We start from the raw sequence: 24,234 nt of genomic DNA on the forward strand, positions 1-24,234 counted from the left end.
ACACCTGACTATACAAAGAGGGGCTGGTTTGGGGGAAGGTCCCTTATCAAGCCACAAAGTGCTTAGGTCACATATCTGCAAGAGCAATAAGTGCCCAATTGTCCTGTATTTGAATAAAGAGGGACCACCGTGGTGATTCCTTTCCCAGGAATCTTGGGTATCTTGTTTACTTAAATGTCTGGAGCTGATTTCTTTTAGATGGCAACTCTTTTCACTGGAAAAAAAAATTCCACATACCAAGACTTTTTTAGTGGACTTTGATTTTAAAATAAAAATTTAACACAATGTGCGGGTCCTCAGGAATGGAGTCTCCAGGATACCTAACAAGATTTCATGTTTTGACATAACAGATTAGAATTGCAGATAGAATTTTTATTCTTGGAACAATGTATCAACCCCCCCTTCTTTTTTTAAAGATTTGAGAGAGAGAGAACGAGAGATAGAGAACACGAGAGGGAAGAGGGTCAGAGGGAGAAGCAGACTCCCTGCCGAGCAGGGAGCCCGATGTGGGACTCGATCCCGGGACTCCAGGATCATGACCTGAGCCGAAGGCAGTTGCTTAACCAACTGAGCCACCCAGGTGCCCTGTATCAAACCCCTCTTGAGGGTTGGAAAGAAACCATTAAAAAGTGTCTATACCTCTTGTCTAACCAATCCTGGCTATATAAAATGATTGGTGTGAACTCAAGCAATCAGACAACATGCTTTATGCCTCATTCTTAAAAAAACAATAACTTGAGAGGCGCCTGGGTGGCTCCGTCGTTAAGCATCTGCCTTCGGCTCAGGTCATGATCCCAGGGTCCTGGGATCAAGCCTCGCATCGGACCCTCTGCTTAGCGGGAAGCCTGCTTCTCCCTCTCCCACTCCCCCTGCTTGTGTTCCATCTCTCACTATCTCTGTCAAATAAAATATTTAAAACAAAACAAAACATAATGAGTAACTTCATCCCCAACCAAATTAGACAAATTTTACCATGTAAAAATCCGTCTTCCATGATACATCTATAAGAGAAAATATATTCCTACTTCCATCGTGCACATTCAGCTGCTCTTAAGGTTACAGATCATCCAAATATGTATAGAGTAAGAACAGAGTTTACTATGTGTTCAGCATTGCTCTGAGGGCCTTAATATTAAGCTCATTTAACCTTCACAACTATCATCATACTATCATGATCCCCACTTTCCATATCAATTTAGGCCTAGAGAGGTTAGGTAACTTGACCAATGTACCCCAGCTGGTGACAGAACTAGAAGTGCAGACCCAAGCATTATCTGGTTCTAGAGTATATGATCTTGACCTTTACAGATATTGGTGATTAATCCAGTGTTTAGTAAGAACCAACTTTATTCAAGGCACTGAGGTAAACACTGTAGGGAATTAAAAATAGTATTTGGTCCCTCCTCTCAAGAAGCCCTTATTTTTTTTTTTTGTTGCAGCTGTGGGCTATTATTCCCCATCAACCTGAACCTTCTTCACTTTGTCCCATCACACTGCCTATGATGTTAGGTTCTAGCGTTTTATGCCAGAACCACACACTTAAAGAATGAGCAAGATCTTAAACCTCAGTTGAGTATCCTCATTTTACAGATTTGAAAAATGAAATGCAGAGAAAGGTCTTATTCGAAGTCACAAGGTTAATGATAAAATGTAACTAGAAAGGCAATTTGTCTCCTAATCAATAACGTTCAGGGGCACCTGGGTGGTTCTGTTGTTCAGCGTCTGCCTTCAGCTCAGGTCATGATCCCAGGGTCCTGGGATTGAGCCCCGCGTTGGGGGGGGTCCTTCCTCAGCGGGGAGCCTGCTTCTCCCTCTCCTCCCCACTTGTGCTCTCTCTCGCTATCTGACTCTCTTTCAAATAAATAAAATCTTAAAAAATAAAGTATGTTCATGAAAATGTATGTTAGTTACATTTGTATAAGCTTAACTATAAACTCTTAAGTGGAGATTTCTGTTTAAAGGAGTCAGTAAAATATTCCATGTAGGCAATTATTTTATAAAGTGAATAACAACCATCTACCACCATGCCGACCAGGTCTTTTATAAATCTTGACATTCATATACTGGGTTTGGTGAAATTAGGAAAAAAAAAAAAAAACTCTGGTTGTCCTATTAGCTGGCAAATTAAAAATTCCCTAATACTATGGGTAAGACAGTGAATATCACTAAGAGGAAAATGTTCAAAGTCTTAGGCTCCATACGGAGTTACCAGATTCATACTTCAATAGATATTTCAGGGTCAAAAGTTTAACCTACGATAAAATAGCAGCAGCTAACACTCAGTATGGACTATGTGCCAGGGACTGTTCTAAGTAAGTACACTGAAGTATGATCTCATTTAATTCTGTGGAATTCTGAACATGAGAGACTCCATTTTGAAGCTTCATTTTCCTTTCTAACTAGTGAATTCTTGAACTGGGCCAAAAGTGGCAGCTTTTTTTTTTACAATGAGTTGCTAAACAGAACAACTGGCATTAGGACCATAAAACTGTTGGTATGAGCTTTATGAAGACAGAATAGTTAACTAAAACATACTAAGATTAGTTTTGTTTGATAGCACCAATTAAAGTCAGAGTAATCAAAAGCAGCTCAACTAAAAGGGTTTTATTTTTCTCTATCAAAATAATGTTATTACCCCAATTCTTTCTCAGAATAACCTCTTGTCTTCCCCACATGAGTGGGACACTTTTCCAGTTGCTAACACAATCTGTGCTCTCTGAATTACAATTCAGAGACCCCAAATAAAAGGCCTTTCTTATTCATTTTCCGCCTACTTTTCTTGGTTGACAATTCCCACAACAATGTGACAGAGTTCACATTACCTCCATTTTTTTAGACAGGGAAACTGGACTATAGGAAGATTCATTTGCCTACAACTACAGGGTAAGAAAATGTCAGAAGCAGAATTAGAGAGATATTTCTCATTACTGATGCCCATACTATCTTTGGAGAAGAGTGCAAACTCAAACTAGATACTAAAATTGCCACTGATCATTCAAAAGTGGTATAAAACAAGCACACTATTCCTTTGGGGCCTAAGTTAGTGCTTTAGCCCTTTGAGTAAGCATGTAGGAAATGTGCTAGACATGGGGAGTATCAAAATGAATATTGTTTATACTAATATATTGTTTATATATTATAATTGTAGTTCTCATGTTCAAGGATTTAGAGCAAAACAGAATATGACAGGAACACACATAGTTGTAAAACAAGCCAAGCTGGCTAAATATGAAATATAAAAAAATTGAGAATTTAGAGAAAATTTCACTTACAAGTTGCTAAGTGGGATTAGCAAAAGCTTCATGGCAAGGCTGACACTTGAGCCAGGCCTGCAGAAGTAGTCAGAATTTAGATGAGGTCCGCCCCTCAGGTTGTAGGAACAGTGTGAACAAAGGCATATTCACTCATGAATATGAATATACCAAGTCATCTGGCTTGAATGGAGCAAGGGCTGTGTGTAAAGAAGTGGGAGTGGAGATACAACTGGAAAGTGAGAATGAAGTCAGAGAGTAATAAAGAAATGGCTCGCTAAGGAATACAGACTTTATTCAAAAGGCTAAAAAGCTTGTAGCAGGGAAGATACATAATCAAAGTTAGATTTTAGGAAGATTAATCTGACAGTGATTGGAGAATGGACAGAGGGGACAAAAGCCAGTTAAAGGTTTAGGGAAGCAATGATACAGGGCAGAAAAAAGTGGCATTACTGGAAATGAAGAGGAGATTGATGAAAAGCTATTATAGGAAATTTTCTGTAGGAAATAACTGGACTATAAAGAAGAGAATGAAGGAAGAAAGGAGAAAAGGGGGAAAAGATGACCCTGTGTTTCAGTATAAATGGTAATGTCTTTAGTGACACATGTGCAAGACAAGTTATGAGAGCAGAGGCTACATTTAAGACCAAAAAAAAAAAAAAAAAGACATTCTGATGAGCCAATGAGAGATCCAAGTAGGAATTTACATATTCATTCACTGTGTGAGCATTTACTGACTGCCTATTACATGGAGAGCCCTTCCATAAATACTTGGGATATATCACAGTCACTAAAGGATTATTTATTGCTCTTTCTTGTTTATGAAACCATAATAAAGTGTCATATTTAAATTCAACTCTATAAAACATTTCCAAACCAACACAGTTGAAAAGTGATTTCCTTCCTCTGAATGTCTGCACATTTAACTGTCTGTACTACTCATGGGGTGTTTTAGCACTCCCCGAGTATCAGGTTTTCAATCAGATCATAAGTATATTGAAAACAGGCATCATTTTAGATATTCTTTGAAATCTCCCACAGTACCTCATTCAGAGTAGGAATTCAGGAGTGCTTTAATTGTTAGGGATTTCTTTCTCCTTTTATCTTCTATGATAAGGATACATCTTTTCTTAGCCTTGTAGAACAGAAAGGAACAGTAACATTTCACAACCAAAACACATGACCACTGTAAAAGGAGCCACAGAAGCTAAGTCGGTCTTGGACCTTGAAAAAGAGCTGAATAATGGCAAGGGCTAAGAAACTAGCATCCCATTTTTGGTAGCAACTTTACAAACAGAAAGAGGCAGCACAGAAATGTTAGCAAAGGAGTACCCAAACAACAAACCCAGAGCAGGAACTAAGACACCCAATAAAGGCATCTCTAGGTTAACTATTTTTAGAAACACTCTGAAAGTCAAATAAATCCCTACAGACATTAAAACTCAGAGTTCTAATTATTCTCTCCGAGTAGTTTGCTTTTTCAGGTATCAAATGATAAGTATAAAAAGGTATATATAGTTTTAGAAACAGGAATATGAAATGTGAAATGAAATGATAACCCTAACATTCTACTGTATATATAAGAACTGGCAAACATCGGGGCACCTGGGTGGCTCAGTCGGTTAAGCGTTTGCCTTCAGCTTGAGTCATGATCTCAGGGTCTGGGATTGAACCCCATTTTGGGTTCCCTGCTCAGCGGGGAGCCTGCTTCTCCTTCTCCCTCTGCCTCTGCCACTTCCCCCTGCTTGTATTCTCTGTCAAATAAAAATCTTAAAAAAAAAAAAAATTGGCAAACATCAATATCAAGGCCAATAACACTAACGTGCAAGTTACCTAAATGACCAAATGATATCTCTTTCTAGAAGCAGAACAAAGAAATAGACCTCACTCCTCCTGGGCATGTGCAGGTCATTACAAATCCAAAAGCCTATGTTGTGCCTCCTGTGATGCCAAAAGCTGTGTCAAAAGAAATCCATAAAATGGCATAAGAAAAAAATTGTGTAACTGCCCCCAAGAATTACTGGCAAAGGTCTCTTTCACACTGCAATTCAATATTGCAACCAAATGCACATCAGTAGAATAAGCATTTAGGACATTTGAATCAATATGCATTGACACCTTGAAAAGACAATCTTTTCTTCTTTAAGCACTTTAAGGTTATTTCTTGAGTCTTGCCTACCTTCAGAATCCCATAGTTGAATAGTCAAATTTGTCATTCCATCTTCATCTGTCGCAAGGTTTCTGATAAGGTTTTTGTCACATTCACCACTTGCAGCAGTTTAAGATCTTCTAATTGCAAGAAGAGATAGCTGGAGTTTGGCCAATTTTCTCCATAACTGGATCTTACAATGACAGTTTCTTCAGTCTTTATGAAAAATAGCATTTCAGTCTTTTATATATTCAGAACACTGAGAAATGACTTCCTTGCTTCTCCCAGAGTCACAAATGACAAAAGCAGGGCAATAACAAGTTTGCTAATTGTTTTGAAAGTTTAAATAAATCACATATGCAAAACCATTAAAAAAACTAAAGAACATTCTTCATACAGGTTCAAGTGACAGTCTGAAGTTGTTAGGTTAAGTTGTTTTTGCTGTACCAAAGTCTAGTAGGAGGGACTATCATGTTTTTCAAAATACGAAGCTATCTAGTGAGTAACAACTTATTTAACCCATAGTTATGAGAACGTAAAAGCCATAGCAGAAACCTCCACTCTTTCCCCTGGACTTCTCGTTTCTGCTAATGAAGAAACAGCCTCCCGTTCACCAGAATTTAAAACCTTAGTGTCAGTTTTTAAATTCTCTTTCTTCCTAAGGAAAACCCACACTAAAAGCAGTCACATCCAAAAATCTAAAAGATATTGGGGAGGCCTATAAATAAGTATTACTATTTTATTCATTCAAGTCAAAATCAAAATATTTACTGAACATGTTTGCTGGGGCACTGAGCTAGGAGCTGGGTATACAATGGTAATCAATTCAGACGTGGTCTCTGCCCTCTTGGAGCTTAGTCAGTAACCGCTTTTGTCTCTTAGAAAACTACAGTGCTCAGGGGTACCTGGGTGGCTCAGTCAGTTAAGCATGGGACCTCAGCTCAGGTCTTGATCTTGTGGTTGTGAGTTCGAGCCCCTACTTCAAACAAACAAACAAAAACTGCAGTTCTCAAAGATCAGCCTCGTAGCATCCTTAGGCTGATAACAGTTTTCCTACAACTCTAAAGAGTGATTGTTACCAGGCAAAAACTGAAACTGTTTTTTGATGTCCTTAAGTAGTAAAAAAAAAAAAAAAAAAAAAAATTTCTGGATGATTACCAGATAAGCTTGGAAACCTAGGGAAAGGAGATGGCTGGATCCACGGCCAAAGGTACAACCTAGTTACAGGGCCAACACTCCTGGACATTTGGATGGCAACACAGTGGGGCATAGGAAGGCCACCGGCACTAATTCTAATCTCTTACTCCTTCCCAAAACACTATTCCCTATTCACGTTCAATTAACCCACCTTAGGTCATATGCCTGTGTATTATGAGAAGTAAGGAAAATATCAGGCTTTTTTGGATTTCAAGCCAGACTCACAAGCCCTCTTGTATTTCCCAAACAAGATGCTAGGCCAAAAAAATAAAATTTTGAAAAGAAAAGAAAACTGAGCCTATACATCTAGTAGTCTCCAAACATACAACCATTTCAGCGGATCCTTCATGTAATCATGACACAATCTTCATCAAATGCAACTCTGATGGTTATGTATTAAGTATTTTAGATTATAAAATATTTGTCCCCTTTTTGACAAATTGTCAAACCAATTTCTATTGGACATTTTTATAGGTTTTTAAATATTCCATTTATATAGGCTAATCTTTCAAATGCAGTAGATTCTGTATTTCGTACCTCTTGTTTCCTCGTACCACATTAGGAAAAACATGACACACTGTACCAATATTGATAACAGGGAATGGAACTAATGTTTCTGCAGTACCTCAGTTAAATTCCCAGGGAACTTGCCTCATTTACAATGACAAAACAAAACAGACATAAGACAAGAATTTTATGGACCCCAAACTATTTTTACACTTGATTGACTAAATATCTTAATTCGTAATTTTTGTTGCCCAGGTCAAGGGTATGAAGTATATAAATTTTGGCCCCTTTCTATCAACCACCTTTCCTTTTCCTCACGTTCTCCAAGCCTTCTCTCCTTACTTGAAAACAGCCAGGAATAAAACCCGACAAATCTAGGAAAAAGTTGATAATCCTATCACTTGCACATATTTACTGGCTGATTACATTTAAACTGAGGTTTATATCATAGTGGTATTACAAATCCTTACCTAAATGTAACACATCCTCCCCCCACCTATTTTTTGGGTTTCTACTTAGAATTCTAATTGTCTGTAAGCAGGTGGAAAGATACTAGGGTTGGGTGGGGACAGTCAAACCCTAAAATTTCATCAAGCACCCTCAACTGAAAGCCCTAAAAGAAAGCCTGAGAAAACTGTCTGATTTCAAAGTAGTTTAGAAATGAGACGCTAGAGAGACTTTCTTACCCACGATCTTGTTCTCTAGGTGGCCGCTCATGCTGGAACCCCTGGTCCCTGCAGTCTGAGGATGTTCGTACCTGTGTCTCTTCGAGACTAGTTTGCTACATTATCTGGGACCTGATCGAACTTACCACTGCTTTGCCTGTTGACACGAGTCTGTCCCTCCATGCTGCTTTGTCTTTTCTCTAACCACTGACAACCCCTCTTCTTCATTCTCCCTGGGTGTAACTCAATTTCTGCCTGTCTTATCTCCCCTCTTCTCAACCCTCATTGCAGTTTTTCCTGGTATATTTAACTTTAGTTCAATTCATGAGGCATGTGTTCATCACCTACTTTATGTAAGTAGGTATGACAGATGCTAAGGTCTGTATTAAAACTTTCTGGCATCTAGGAATATATTTAAGGATTATTTCTACTTCCGGCCTTGTTTCTAATAAAAGAACTACCGGAACATCTGTATTCACTGTCTGTCTACTCATTTGGCACTTCCTACACAGCTTTGTATTATAGTTATAAGTATGCATATATCTCATATCCACCATGGCAATTACAATCAAATTCTTATATTCAGTAGGTACTCAAATAATTACCTTAATAAATGAACATATAAGTAGCTGACAGAAGTCAGAAGTTACCTCCATTCCTTGAATGAAAATATGAAGAGATGAACATTCTGAGTTTAATTCCTTTATTTAATTATATGTAAAGCTACTATATATGTCTATGACAAATAAGAGAAAAGGGACAAAGCCTTCCCCAAAAGAACAAAAAGGGAAAAAGAACAAATTATTTCTATTTCTTCTATATGGTAGTACTTTGTTGAGTACTGATGGAATAGATCAATCAGAAGCATTCATTTTAATGTGTAGGTAAAATACAATTCCTTTCGGTACATATTTTGCTTTGATATATATACAAAGATACTGTAATGAAGTTGTGCTACCTCATCTTACTCTCATTTGTAATACATTTACATAAACAAAAAAAGGTAAGTTCTACTGGAGGAGGACCTTTATCAGAGACATGCCCCAATGCAGTTAGAGAACACCAAGAAAAATCATTTCCTCTTCCTAGGCCTGAGATTCCTCATCTAAAAACTTAGAAGAGTGAATGAGATGGTCTCCAAGTTTCTACGACTCATGTATACACATTAATTTAAGGCTATATATCCTGGCTTCATGATGCAAGGCTTGGCCAGGATACTTGCTTAAAGTAAAAGTAATACACGTATCTTCTAAAAGCCATCTTTCTTCCTCTGCCTAAAAGTGGCAATGTCCCAAACAGGAGCCATTCCTTCAGCTTAGATCCTAGAGTAAAGATGATATGCAGCAGAGTCACAACAGCTGACATTAACTAAATGAAATACACCTTTTCTGTTGTTACTAAGCACAACCTAATAAAAGCTAAAGGTAAGAATTTGCTAATAATTGAATGTCCATTCATAGTTTAACACACAAAAATTCAAATTTAACAGAAAACTGATGAATTATGACAATGGAAATAAGTTAAAAAGCAACTTTTAAAAAATAAATATATATAGTATTTGTAGTAAAAGAAATTGACTTTACATAAAATTTTCCTCATCATTTCTGGCTTGAATCCTTACAAGACTATTCCAGATAAGAATCAACATTTTTTAGAAATTGTTCTTCATCATTAAGATATTCCAAGATAATATTTCCACCATTATATAAAGGACAATCCTCCTTAGCAATCCAGGTTTCCAAAGTATGATCCAAGGGTAAGGCTTCTCCTGAAGTAATGTGACATAACCTTAATTTCTGTTAAGGGAAATAAATCATACTGTAATAAACAAACATGCGGGTATACAGTATCCTAAAGCTTTTAGAGAAAAATTATAACCGGTTGTTACCTTAGCTGTTAATTTGTTATTATCATTTTTAAGACTGGTTAAAGAAGCTGCAAAGTCTATGACCTTTCCAATGCTCCATCGGTGGCAAAAGAACATTGGTTTGCTCTTCTCTTTGCTCCCCTTAGGTAAGAAAACCCGAAAGTAAACTCTTTCTTTCTGTAAAGATAAAAAGTTAAAATACAGATTACACATTACATACATACATATATATTTATTTATATATATAAAAATAGAGAGAGAGCATCTGTTTTTGTTTGGTGACCTGTCTTCCTCTCTTCTCCTGGTTAGAGGATTACCCTCTAATGATGGATCTTTTAGTGGGAATACCAATCACAGTACCCAAGAATCTACCTAAATGCATTCACATAGGACCTAAGGCCCTAGGCTAGGGTGGTCTGTGCAAAGACAAGCATGTGACATAAAATTAGGCCAATCAAGTCTTTTCCTGGAATTTTATGTTCAAGAACTAGGAGAAGGGAGGAGGTTTTTTTGTTTTGTTTTTAAGAGTTTGGTTTTTTTGGGACACCTAGGTGGCTCAGTCAGTTAAGCATCTGCCTTCAACTCAGGTCATGATCCCAGGGTCCTGGGATTGAGCCCCACATCGGGCTCCAGGAAGCACGCTTCTCCCTCTCCCTCTGCCTGCCACTCCCCCTGCTTGTGTTCTGTCAAATAAATAAAATCTTAAAAAAAAAAATTTAAAAGCTATAGCCTCACCAAAAAACAAACAAAAACCAAGCACCTTGAGGATCAAAAATGAAGCAAACAAAGAAGTGAAAGGTAGGGAGACTGAGCCACAGACTTTCAAAGTCTGAGAAGAGGAAGTAGCAGTCAAGAGTTCAACTGTGGGTTAGTGGGAAACAATATTACCACATGGAGATGAAGCACAGGGATCGGGCTCACTGCCTGGAAGCAGAGGCTAGAATGGGGCTTATGCTGCAGTAAAGGACGCTGAAGAAGGTACTGCTGAATGCTGACTTAAGCTACTGCTTACAAGAAATAATATTCAGGAAGGCAGAGAAGCACAGATAGAACCTCTTGACAGTGAGGAAGCCAAGGTCTTCCAACTCACTAAGTGGATCCACAATAATTTGAAAATCTCTGTAGAGCAAAAGCACAAACTGCCAATCTCAAACCTGAATTGTAATGGAAATCCTGAGCAAATGGGCCAGTGGAAGAAAATGCAAAATTGCCAGAGAGGGAGAGATGAGTGACCACAGTGAGCAATATAGTAAGAACCTCCTACTTAAGACAGACATGTGGAATCTATAAATGGAAATTCAAAACAAAGGTTAACTTACTATGGACAGATGAACTAACTGAACTTGAAAAAGATACTTTTATGGACATATCCATAAAAAAAGGAACAAGAAGGTACGAATCAAAAATAGGCAGAAATGAAACAAGGCAAGCTATGAAGATCCAGTGAGAAATTTAAAAATTTTTAAATACAGTTTCTGAAATATACTCAAACAGGAGAAATTTCAATAATATTCAATAAAAAGGTTTAACTGATTGGAAGATGTATTTGAGAAAGTCCTCTAGAATGCAGCACAAATAGACCAAGATAGAAATTATAAATCCCAAAAATGTGTAACAAAAGTTAAGAGAAGGAAGCAATACAGAAATAATGACTAATTTTCCAAAAGTAAAAAAAATAAGTCAAATTAAAAATGTACTTCCAGGGCCAAGCTAAACAATCAAAACAAATCCATATGTAGAAACATTGTATTGAAATTGGAAAACATCACAGATAAACTCTTAACTACCAAAAAAAACAGATTACCCATAAAGCAACAAGACTGACAGATGTTTCCTCAATAATAAACAGGGGCCAATGAATAGTATATTGAGAGTTGAGAGACTCTAATGGACAATCCAGTTCAAGTGAGGGCAAAATAAGGGCATTTTCAGAAGGCTGAAAGTTTACCAGTGAAGACTCTTAATGAATGAACTTAGCCAAAATAAAAGTGAGTCCTAAGGAAGGAGAAATTCAAAAAATATGTTGGTAAATTTGAACAGCTACTGACTTAAAAAGAATGTGTGAACAAAGATGGGATGGGACACACTCAACTGGAGAAAGCATGTTAAACTCTTTGTCTTATTCAAGAGGATACAATACTAAGTAACTTTAGACTCTGAAAGAAAAAGTGGTAATTATATATTTTAAAAATTAACAATGTAAGCACATGCCTATTATCACATTATAAAACATTACAATGAAGATTCTAGATAATACAGTACAAAAAAACGAATTAGGTAGTATAATTATTGAAAAATTAAAATTAAAACTATCCTTATTTGTTAATGGGGTATGATTTACCTAGGAAATGAAGGTAAAGAAAAAAAAAATCAAAGAATTTGGTGATGTGACTGAATAAGATGAACAAACAGAAAACACCCTTTTTTCTCTATATTAGAAGTACCTGGATATAGAGGTAGGTGGAAATTTTCTGTTCACAACAGAAACAAAACCCATGAGATAATTAGGGATGAAAATAAGGAATAAAATTTGAAGAAAAACAAAATGTTACAGAAGACAAAACAGGAGCTAAATAAATGAAAAGACTTCTAGGATTCTTAGACAGGAAGACAATGTTTTGTATCATACAGTGCGAATCCAAAGGAATGATTTCAGTCAGAACTTGCTAATAGTCTGAACTTGCTGGGAAAGGGAGTTTTACTTTACCTAACTTCACAGAAATCACTAGATAACGTATTGATGGACCTTTTACATCAGTTACTTACACCTAGTGAGCAGGGAGGAAGCCAGAATCTCCACTACAAAGAGGAAGAGTTCAAGAGGGTATGAAATCCTCCTGAGAATAGCAAAGGGGGCTTCTCAAGAATGGCCAAATTTTTACATCCTGTGGGCACTATTACTTACAGCTTATATTCTTGTAGGAAACTGGGGGACATGGGAAGCCACATATCTAAGATCATGCTGTGTTCTCTCTTGCTATTTATGATTTCTGTCAGTTTCTCCATTTCTCCTTCAAAGAGCCTAAAATCTTTAAAGTTACCTACTGGAGTCTGTCACTCAAAAACCCTGTCCCATCAAGACAACCATGAAAATCCTAAGAGGTTTTTGTTTTGTTTGTTTTAGTATAGTTGACATACAACGTTACATTAGTGTAGGTATACAGCATAGTGATTTGTCAAGTTTATACATTATGCTATGTTTACCACAAGTATAGCTCCCATCTGTCCCCATACAATGCTTTTACCATATCGTTGACTATATTCCCTCTGCTGTGCCTTTCATTCCCATGACTTATTCATTCCATAACTGGAAGCCTATATCTCTCACTCCCCTTTACCCATTTTGGCCAAACCCCCAACCAGAAAGTTTTTTAAATTTGAATATAATAAGGATGAATAATATGGGTGAATAAAGAATAAAACTGCTAAGAAAAAATACAGATGGGACTTACATTATCATTTTAGAACATTCTATAAAGCTATTGCATCAAATCAATTTGGCACAGAAAAATGAGTAAAAAATGAGTGGAATAAATAGGAAATCCAAAAAGAGATCCAATAAAAATAAATCTTAAACTTATTATGAATTGAAATACCAAATATCACCTTCAATAGGAGAAATGATTTAATAATTGGTGATGACAAAACTAGCTAAAAAACTGGAAGAAAATAAAACTGGGTCCTTAGCTCAAAGTATATGCTAAAAACAAATTCCAGATGGATTAAAGACAAACGCAAGATGCAAAAAAAGTAAAAATCCTAAAGAAAGCCAAAGCAGGGGAAAAAAAAAAAGCAGACCTTAGAAAAAAGGTTGAAAAGTCAATGAGATACATAAGTGAAATATATTTGATAGATTTTGAAAAAAAATTTCAGATTATAGATTTAAAAAAAATTAACATCTATTATATTCCAAGAGTTTCCATAAGTTGACCAAACAAAATAAAGACATGAGAATGGGTAAACGGACAACCAAAGAGAAAAATGATCAAAGGATATGCATGGGTGATTAAAAGAAGAGCAATTATACATGGCCAACATATTAAAAGACGCTCAAGGGACGCCTGGGTGGCTCAGTCGGTTAAGCGTCCGCCTTCGGCTCAGGTCATGATCCCGGGGTTCTGGGATGGAGCCCCGCATCAGGCTCCCTGCTCAGCGGGGAATGTGCTTCTCCCTCTCCCTGCTACTCGCCCTGCTTGTGCTCTCTAACAAATAGATAAAATCTTTTAAAAATAAAACCAAAACCAAAAAAAACCAAAAACCCTCAAACTGAACAGTAGTCAAGGACATGCAAATTAAAGCAATTAGATCTTTTTATAGCCATTAGACTGGAAAACATTCAAAAGGATGGTAACAGCTACTGCAAACCAGGGGAAGAGGAAAGGGTACTCTCATTCTGGCCACAAGAGGCAGCATATTAAACTGGGTAGGTCGGCAGCCTCATCCCTTGAGTGATCTTCAGATTATTCATCTGTGAAATGAGGATATAGGATATAGATTATTCCAATACTTCCAGTTATGGAATATACCAGGAGAGTTGTGAGTATTGAGAGTGAAAAAATTTAAAGGTAAGGAAATTGGGCTTTATTGGATATGTAAAAGAAGATCTGAAGAATTTTAAGCAGAGCAATAACATGACCTAATTTATACTTTTAGGACTTCTCTGGCTGCTGCATCAAAGCTAGATTGTGGGAAAGCAAATATGGACACAGGTAGAACAATTAGAAGATCATGTTAATCTAAGCATGCAAGAGATTGTATTGTGCCTATCTTTTTATTTTCTGTATTTATGATGCTTTGACATCTGAGACCTGCTGAGGAGGCCTCCACTGTCCCTCTCAGGATCAGCTCATTCCTAGAGGTAGCACCTGTGAGTGTTCCCTTCATATGCAATCAAACCAATCAGAAGTCCATACCCCCAACTGCCTCCAGGGCCACTATTTCCCTAACCTCATCAACCCAGAGCCAAATACCAGACAACGAGGCACTGCCCTACACCCGAGAGCCCACTGAAATCATTCAAACTAACCAATCCTAAACCTGTTTAGACTATCACATCCATTCCTTCCCACAGAACCACAATAAAGGCTCTTCCCCATGTTTTCTCTCTCTCCCTCTGCCTCCTAACTGATCCTGGTGCTTCCCTGTATAAGTCTTCCCTCACCTTCACCCGATCTTGCATGGTAGGCTTGCATCTCTTGGGATCTGTAAGTATAATAATTTATTTCACCATACCTAAATAATAAAACCTACATTTTTAAAAAGATGTGGTGAATTGGGAGTGGGACTAAAAGAAACAGAAAAGAACAAATTCAAAAGATATTTGGAAGTATAACAGAATTTGATAATGATATAGACTGGCAAGCTAGAAGGCAGTAAGCAAGTCTTAAAAAAAAAAAAATTTAAAGCCACAAAACAATGCTTGGCATAGTGTATTCAGTCAATAAAGGCTGACTATAATAACTGCTGCTAGTAGAAATGTAAATTGTTGCAACTTTTTTATAAAGCAGTTTGGCAACAAAAAATTCAGATTTAAAATACACATACCCTTTGACCAAGCAAACACATTCCTGGGAATTTAGCTCACATAAATAAGAAACCAGATTGAGACTACTTAGCACAGTAGCCGAAACTGGAAACAAACTGAATGTTCATTAAGAGAAAAATGGCAAAATAAGACCTGTACATCTACACTGGAATTATTTACCCAGTTTTTAAAGAATGATTTAAAGCCACACCAGCTCCTTTGAGGGAATTTCTGCTGGGCATGAATGAGAAGGAAATATAGAGAGAAGGATATATAGCCTACCTAAAACCTGCCTTATTTTTATTTATAGCCATAATCACTATTGGACATGGTAGTATATATAATATTTAATAGCTATCTCGCCCCTTGGAATATAAACCCCATGTCGGCAAGGACTCTTATTTACTCTTGTATCTCCCTCCAGGGTCTGATATATAGTAGGTATTAAAAAAAAAAAAAGTGGTGACTAAATGATATGATGCCGTCTTTATAAAATAATGAAATAATGACCAAAAGATACTTTGTGTTTGCATACATATACAAGTAAATATTTCCATTTATGTAAAATTATACTCATGTATACACACATATATATGGGTATATATTATATATGTAAGTACATATGTTTCTAAATACAAACACACATTAATGCAAGGGGAAAAGTTATAGCTACAGACCTGTGGCATGCCCCATAATAAACTATTACCTGTGTTAAGGACATGGTTTCTGAAGCCAGCCCACCTGGTTTCAACTGGTAGTTCTCCACTTAGTAGCTATGGTACTAGCAAATTACTTGATCTTTTTGGTGCCTGAATTTTCTCCCTGTTAGGCAGAAATAATAGTGCCTATTTCACAAGCTTCTTGTGAGGATTAAATGTGTTAGAAGAGGGCCTGGAACAAAGTAAGTGCTATACAAGTTTTTACTATTATGTTTAAGTAATGAAACAACTGCAAAGTAATTTGAACAATGTATTATTGGATACCTTAGGGCAGCCCTTCTCAACCTTGTCACTATTGACATTTTGGATTTTTTTTTAAGCTGTTATTTGAGAGAGAGAGAGAGAGAGAGGCAGCGAGAGAGGGAACACAAGCAGGGGGAGGGGGAGAGGGAGAAGCAGGCTTCCCGCTGAGCAGGGAGCCCTATGCGGGGCTCGATCCTGGGATCCTGGGATCATGACCTGAGCCGAAGGCAGTCGCTTAACCAACTGAGCTACCCAGGAGCCCCTGGACCAGAAAATTCTTTACTGTGGGCACTGTCCTATGCATAGTAGGAGGTTTAGCAGCATCTCTGGCCACACCCACTAGATACCATAGGATCCCCATGTCCAATTGTGACAAAGCAATCCTAGGAGACAAAAATCACCCTCAGTTGAGAACCACTGCTTTAGTGGGAAGGACATGGGCAGAGGAGAGTGTGTTGGTTTTTCCCTTTATACAATCTTTTAAAAGTTACACTTGTGAAAGCATGTACTACGCTTGTAATTTTAAAACCATCAAATCAAGATTTCAAAAAAAGGAAAATAATCACTAAAAAATGACTAATCAATGGTTTTAAACCAGCAGAATAAAAGGGAATATAGAAAATGTAATCAAAAGACGTGAGGAGAGAGGAAATAATCAAAGGAAAAGGTTGATGAGCAAAAAGCATAAGGTGGAGGAAATATGTTCAAATGTATCAGTGATCACAATATAAATGGATTCAACTCACCTATAAAAGAGATAGTATCAAACGGGATTAAAGAAAATAAAGTCCAGCTATATGCTGCTTACAAAAGAAACCCTAAAACAAAACAGAGAAGTTAAATATAAAGGGATTTTAAAAAGCAAGTTAAGCAGTCACTAAAAGAAAGCTAGTGAAACAGTATTAGCATTCAAAATAGGATTTAAGGCAATTCATAAAGATAAGAAATTCCATGTACCTGATAATATGTTTAGAAAAACCATTAGAATTATAAGAAAGAAATCTGACAAAACCAGTTATAGTGGGAGATTTTAAAACCCTCAGTCTCAAACTGATAGATCAAGCAGACCAAACATTAGTATGCACACACACACACAGACATGCATATGGATACATATAAATGGAGAGGTGATGGCAGGATAAAGACTGCAAATGACAAAGCAAAAAGTGCAAAATGTAAATAATTGGTACATCTGGATAAAGAATATGGAAAAAATTTTTTAAAACTACCAAGTTACCAGATAAAAAAACCCACACCCAAACAAGTACGTTGAAAATAAATTCACTGCAAGAAAATGGAAAAAGATCAGAAAATCTAAGCAAAGCAGGTAAGAGGAAATTTTAAAAGCAGAATTTAGTGACACATAAAGCTAAAGAAAAAAAAAGGCAAAAACAAAACAGTAGAGGTCAATAAAACCAAAATATGGTTCTCTAAAACAACTAAAATATAAATTAAAACACATACACAAACCTCTAGCAAGATTGTTCAAGGAGTAAACAAAATACAAATGAAAAATATTAACAATGAAATGGAATGACTACTAAAGACAATAGAGATTTTGGAACATAAGAATAACTTGAACAACTTTATAACAATAAACTGGAAAATCTACATCAAATGGTAAATTTTAAGACAAATTAATATTTACTAAAATTTGGGGTGCCTGGGTGGCTCAGTTGGTTAAGTGTCTAACTCTTGACTTCACCTCAGGTCATGATCTCAAGGTCATGAGATCCGAGCCCCACGTCTGGCTCTGCGCTCAGTAAGGAGTCTGCTTGAGATTCTCTCCCTCAGCCTCTCCCCCTGCTCGGGTGCTCCAATTCTCTCTTTAATAAAATCCTTAAAAAAAATTTACCAAAATTTAAGAAAGGACTATCCAAATAAACCAAGAACTTTTAACACATTGAAATAGTATTCAAAATATTCCCCTCAAAAAAGGCAACAGATTCAAAGGTTGTAACACCCTTTAAAACAACACTTCAGGAACAAATAATCCCCACTCACTACAAAAACTTCAAAGAATAAAAAAAGTAAGCTACTCAATTTTAGGTGTATAATATTGGTGCTAATATCAAACACTAAATACATTAGCTAATCACTTAGCAGTGCATTTTAAAAGAATTACATACTGGCATCAAGGAGTATATTCTGGAATATGTGGGTGATTCAACAAAAAAATTGATTAATGTAATTTAAAACATTTGTAAGGAAAGAAAAGACACCTGTTATCCTACTGGATGTAGGGAAAAAAACTTACAGTAAGAATTCATAGCTATTCATGATATAGATTCCTAGCAAACTAGGAATAGAGAAAAGTACTGCTAACCTGAAAAAGCTACTACCAAAGATTTACAGCAAATATAGTATTTAATGATGAAACTTTAAAGTCATTTGCATTAAAGTCAGAAAAATGATGACGATGCTTACCATCACCCACATTATTCAAGACTGTTCTGGAGATCTCAGCCAATGCACTAAGATAAATAAGGAGAAGAAAAGAAAATTGGGGAGAAAAAACCCCACAAAACTGTCATTCACAGAAGATATGGCTGCACAGAAAACATCCCAGAAAATCTACAAACTATGGGAACTATTAGATTACTTGCTAGATAGAAGGACAACATACAACAACGAGAAATAACCAGTTAGGAAAATACAATTTTTTTTTAAAAAAGCTATCCCTTACAATGGCAAAAAAAAAAATGACCAGGAGCCTAAGATATATAAATATGTATAAGCATTATAAAATGTTAAAGACCTAAAAAAAAAAAAAAGACCTAAAGAAAAATTGGAAATCATAGATGTGGATGGGAAGATTCAAAACTCTAAAGATGTCAACTACCTCTAATCTAAAATTTAACAATTTCTATCAAAATTGCAATTTCAAAGAACAGGACAAAGTGATCCTAAAATTTTTACAAATGAATAAATTGCCAAGAATAGATGTGGTTGAAAGCAAAGAATAAGGTGGAATGACTTATCCTACTTATTATAAAGCTATGATAATTAAGACAGTTTGCTATTAATGCAAAGATAGACAAACAGACCAAAGGAACTGAATTGAGATCCATAAATTAGTCCTACATGTATAGAACAATCTGACAAAGTTTGAACAAAGTATGACAAAGGTTTCATTATAAGGATGAACTCGTCAATATCTTATGTTACGACAATAGGAAATCCCGGGGGGGGGGTGCTAATCTCTACTTCACTTACAACTAAATTCCAAATGGAACAAAGAGTTGATAATTTTTTTTTTTAACTTTTAAAGGAAAGTATAAGAAAATAACTTATTTCAAAAAGTACAAATCTTAAGGAAATTAAATTTGGGTACATTAGAATTCTAAAGTCTGAACCACTAAAGAGATCAAAAACAAAGTGAAGACAAGCCAGACTAAGAAGATATGTGAAATCCATTTACTCAAGAAAGCATTAGAATTCAGAATATATAAAAAATTCTATAACTTTTTTTAAAGTGCAAAAAAAAAAAAAGGAAAACAAAACCCAACACCCAACAGAAAAAAGGTACAAAGCACATGAATAGTTCACAGACAAAATGGCTAATAAATCAATGTAAAAGTAGCTGAACCTTATCAGTCACAAAGGAAATTCAACTTTAAACTTCAGTAAGTTTAGAAACAAAAACACAAACTCTCAGACACTACAGGAAGGAGATAAATCAGTACAACCACTGACAATAGAAAGTTGATATCTAGTAAAGCTGAAGATGAGCAAACCCCATGACCCAGCTTTTCTATTTCTAGATATATTGCCTAAAGTAGCATTTTTCAATCTGATTGATGGTCTCAATCCTTTAAGGGTTATAAAATCAACAATCTTTAAAATAAAACAGAACAAAAAACATCAGAGTATGTAACACATAAGGCTAATATATAACAAAACTAGGTATTACTTACTAAAACTGTGTTAAGGTATGTATATATATATGTATGCATGAATGTACATACGTACTGGGAGATTATATATAATATAATTGATATTATGGAGTCTTAAAGGGACCACCCTAGAAAAATGTTCCCATACATACACAAGGATTTTCACTATTAGAACAGTTTATAATAGCAAAAAAATTGGAAAAAATCTGAATCTTGTTCATTAGGAAAATGGATAAAACTGTGGTATATTCATACTATGGAATAATGTGCACCTACCAAAATGAATGAACTAGACTAAATGTATCAGCATGGATAAGTGTTAAGAACATGATGCCAACTGAAAAGAAGTTGAAAAAGAATACATACGGTTCACTGACACCTCTGTAAAGTGAAAAAAAAAAAAAACCCTTAAAACTATATACCATATAATACTAGTAACAATACATATCATGTTCAGATTAGTTGTTACTTGATGGGTGGGAAGAGTAAAAAGGGAGCTTCAACCATATTTGGAACATTTATTTTTCAAAAATCTTTGAAACCAACCTGTGGCAATGACTTATCTCCATCAGCATGCATTTTTAATTTCATCAATGCTACCTTTGCAGCTGTTTCACTATTTTTTGCACCTTTACGTCGTTTACTTGCTGTCTCTCTGGTCTTAGAATCTAAGAAATAAGTATAAGCATATAATCACATAGAATTTTTACATTACATTTTCCAGAGTTCTATTACTATTTATTAGTTATGGCCTTGAAATGTACACAAATTACACACCATGGAGCTATATAGAGACCACATTCATTTTTGCTGGTATTATATTTATATGACCATTATAAAAATACCATTGAGGTTGATGATCTAAGCCATCTCCATATCAAAAATTCACTGTTATGTGCTTTCTAATTTAAGCCTATTTAATCCAAAACAATCACTAACACTTCTGCAGAAAACTTTAAGAGTTGGTTACAGAAAATTTTAAATAAAGGTACTATCCTTAATACAGAATGAAAATTCTGAACATATTGGCAAAGAGACTGGTCTAAGTCACAGATACATTCTTCCTGGCAGCTCAGATTATCAGCAGCATTCGCAGGACAGCTGATGAGACTTAAGATTAGTATTTAGGGGTGCCTGGGTGGCTCAGTTGGTTAAGCGACTGCCTTCGGCTCAGGTCATGATCCTGGAGTCCCGGGATCGAGTCCCACATCGGGCTCCCTGCTCAGCGGGGAGTCTGCTTCTCCCTCTGGCCCTCCCCCCTCTCGTGTGCTCTCTCTCTCATTCTCTCTCTCAAATAAATAAAATCTTAAAAAAAAAATTAGTATTTAAAGAAAGCAAACCACTACATTGGCTTTATGAATACCATGTCTAGCCATGATAGTTAACCAGGTGATCTGGCCCAGTAAAAGAACATCTGGTAGGGTACTTCCATAGAATTTCCAATTTTTCACTGGTCAGGTAGGCCTTGTGAGAAATACGGTCACAAAAATGTCATCAAGATCTATACCAAGTTACAAACATTGAGGCCATGAAAAACACCTTCCATAACGTGCAAGCTGAAATAAGAAGCAGGACTCCGTAACTAACAGATATACAGCAGTAAGGAAACAACAAAACAAGCTTTCTAGATACTTGCCAATAATGTCTTTAACAAGTTTCTGAGTGGCAGCCATACGAGGCTTAGGAATTTCCAGTTTTTCACATTCATGATCCGACTGATGACGGTGCCTATGAGCAACAGAAGAGTGACACTAGTTCATGTATTTGCATAGGACTTACACAGATACACAGAATTTGAATGGTCTCAGTGATCACCTCAGGCAAAAATTCTTCTCACAATAAGGACATTTAACTGGCACAAGCTCTCTTTCAGCACAGTCCTTGAATGAGCATGGGTAAGAGGTAGGCTTATCTGACTTCAGGCTCTCATTGATTACAGTCACCTGAAAATGTACAAAGAGGGAAATGGCATTATATCTTTCACATTTAAAGAAAATCAACATCTATTTTGGAAGGCAACATTCATACCATTTTTGCTTAAACTTGTCAGAACAACCTACATACTCTCACATAACAGATTATAATAAGTGTGTAAGAAATGATTACTCTGCTGACTGTTCTACATTTTCATAACTTTCTTCCTGTGGTATATTTATCTTCTAAGTCAAGTTAAAATTACTATTCAGTTACTCTTCATAATTTTAGTCTTCTATTCTGTATCAGTCCTAAACAAAGATGCCCACATAATAATATGCTTAGGTGATCATTTCATCAACCCTCAAATGGCAAGTCATAACTACTTTCTATGCTGATTTTAGCAAGTTAAAATATATATATATTTGAGAGAACTTAGAAGTATGTTTATCCATGATATAGAAGGTTAAAGATGGTTTTTACAACGATACATTCTCTATTCTGCATTTATTCTTATATTGAGGAAGAGATTTTACAAGATTAAAAAAAAAATCCAAGTCAGGCTAGTTTGAGTTTTAAGTAACTAGGTTTCTAGAGTTGAATGTATTTAGTGAAATAATTTCTTAAAAATCTACAACTAAAGGGCATTCCTCTATATATATGGTAGTTATATCCTGTTGGAATTGACTATTTTTCCAGATTTGGTCTAATGGTAAAATTGTTTTCATTTCATTATTTAAGGAGATCTAATTGACATTCTATGAGACATTCATAGAACTCAAATGATATCATAAGAAAAAGGAAAGCACAGAGAAGATTTACAAGCTGTAGAACATTAATATGTTTACTATATGACTATTTCTCTCCAATTAATCCTGCATAATACCAAAATATTAATTCTTATTTTCCTCACATAAATCACCTAAACCTTAAAGGACCAGATTTAGACTGAGGTTCATTTAACCTTAATTTTCTACAGTTGAGAAAACAGATATAAAAATCCTTAGTAAAGTGCTTGGTAAATGCTGGGCAGGAATATCAACTGAAAAATGTGAGGCACATGCTTTCTGCCAAATCGAGTGGATTCAGTTTAACTTCCTGCCGTTCTCTGACCAAAGGCGATGAAGCAACTTATAAATTTGATAAAATTACATTTGACATGGTGGGCCCAGCCTTCTCTTCTTCCCTCTTGGAACTGAGCTGCCCTCAAGGAGGAGGCCTAACCTGGGGAAGCACGGCTGTGAATAGTGGGAAAATCCGCATATTTCTGGATTTCCTTTGCAGCCTACACTACACTACACTAAGCTTCATCACTCAGTTATCCTTTTTGAGTAGTAACAATGATATTTTTGCTTCTATCTAACAGCTCTTATTAATCTCTCAATTTGATCGGAATTGGGGTGAGGATTTTATTGGACTACAGGTTTGTTCCTGGTGATCTAAGGTCGACCAAGTCAGAAGAATTTGTAACCACCAAATCCTAACACTAGGAAGTAGGGAAAATGAACAAAACGGTGAAGGAAAACTTGAAGGAATATATGATGAGGATGTTAACTCCACTGTATATTTATAAATATAGAGCCTAAAGCTGTAAGTGGGCTACCTAAACATAACTGCAATGTACAGGATTTATAGCAATTTATAAGTACCAAGAAGACCAATTTTTCTTTAAAACTGAGAAAAATAACAGAAAATGAACCTCTTTTGAGGTTCATGAACAGAAAAGAGCCTCTTTACATAATCAGTTTAGTATGTCAAATTTTAATCTGTGGTACCTTGACTAGTTTTAAATTCAATCAAATTCTGAATGAAAGTACATAAATACAAACATTTTATTAGGACAACTAATAACATACCTCAGGACAGCTGTGTGACTCCCTGGTTCTGTGTTCAAGGCTTAATTAAAAAAAAAGTTTAAATGCAATCAAATAATGTAGTTAAAGATAACTGCAGTAATTAGAGATATTTTAATGGTTAGTATCCTTAAGATTACTCACACTACATTAACTCTGCATATAAGAATAAACTGAAATGCCAGATAAATTAAAGACAGAACATCTATAGTCTCAAAAGTTTCAAAACCCAACTGTTCAACTTCATTATGAATAAAAACAATTCACCACTCTAAACTACCTCTGACAGTCGGTTAAGCGTCTGCCTTGGGCTCAGGTCATGATCTCAGGGGTCCTGGGATCTAGTCCCACATGGGGCTCCCTGCTCAGCAGGGAGTCTGCTTCTCCCTCTCCTCCTGCCCCTCCCCTTGCTCATGCTTTCTCTCAAATAAAATCTTAAAAAAAAAAAA

At 36.0% G+C, this 24,234-nt stretch overlaps 2 protein-coding genes across 3 annotated transcripts in view; both read right to left on the reverse strand.

Moving 5' to 3' along the window:
* Positions 1–4,264: 4,264 nt before the first annotated feature.
* SLC10A5 (solute carrier family 10 member 5) lies at positions 4,265–7,821 on the reverse strand. The gene is given in 15 exon segments (XM_025870528.2): positions 4,265–4,398; positions 4,400–4,688; positions 4,690–4,746; positions 4,748–4,837; positions 5,038–5,098; positions 5,101–5,139; positions 5,142–5,178; positions 5,181–5,255; positions 5,258–5,289; positions 5,292–5,339; positions 5,342–5,387; positions 5,390–5,493; positions 5,496–5,725; positions 6,480–6,510; positions 7,791–7,821. Coding segments are annotated over 15 exon segments (1,272 nt in total). The 3' UTR covers positions 4,265–4,296.
* Positions 7,822–8,463: 642 nt separating this feature from the next.
* The window catches only part of ZFAND1 (zinc finger AN1-type containing 1), a 25,874-nt gene continuing 10,103 nt past the window's right edge, over positions 8,464–24,234 (reverse strand). For both annotated transcript variants that reach the window (XM_025870775.2, XM_025870776.1), the window contains exons 3-8: positions 23,789–23,828; positions 21,834–21,961; positions 21,655–21,746; positions 20,565–20,686; positions 9,658–9,813; positions 8,464–9,565 (exon numbers count right to left, since the gene is read on the reverse strand). In XM_025870775.2, coding sequence (XP_025726560.1) covers positions 9,395–9,565; positions 9,658–9,813; positions 20,565–20,686; positions 21,655–21,746; positions 21,834–21,961; positions 23,789–23,828 — 709 coding nt within the window. In that variant the 3' untranslated portion in view covers positions 8,464–9,394. The remainder of the gene's footprint in view (positions 9,566–9,657; positions 9,814–20,564; positions 20,687–21,654; positions 21,747–21,833; positions 21,962–23,788; positions 23,829–24,234) is intronic.

The sequence above is a fragment of the Callorhinus ursinus genome, unplaced genomic scaffold (genome assembly GCF_003265705.2).
Source record: "Callorhinus ursinus isolate GAN/ISIS: 27379988/994484 unplaced genomic scaffold, GSC_fseal_2.0 scaffold5, whole genome shotgun sequence".
NCBI lineage: Eukaryota > Metazoa > Chordata > Mammalia > Carnivora > Otariidae > Callorhinus > Callorhinus ursinus.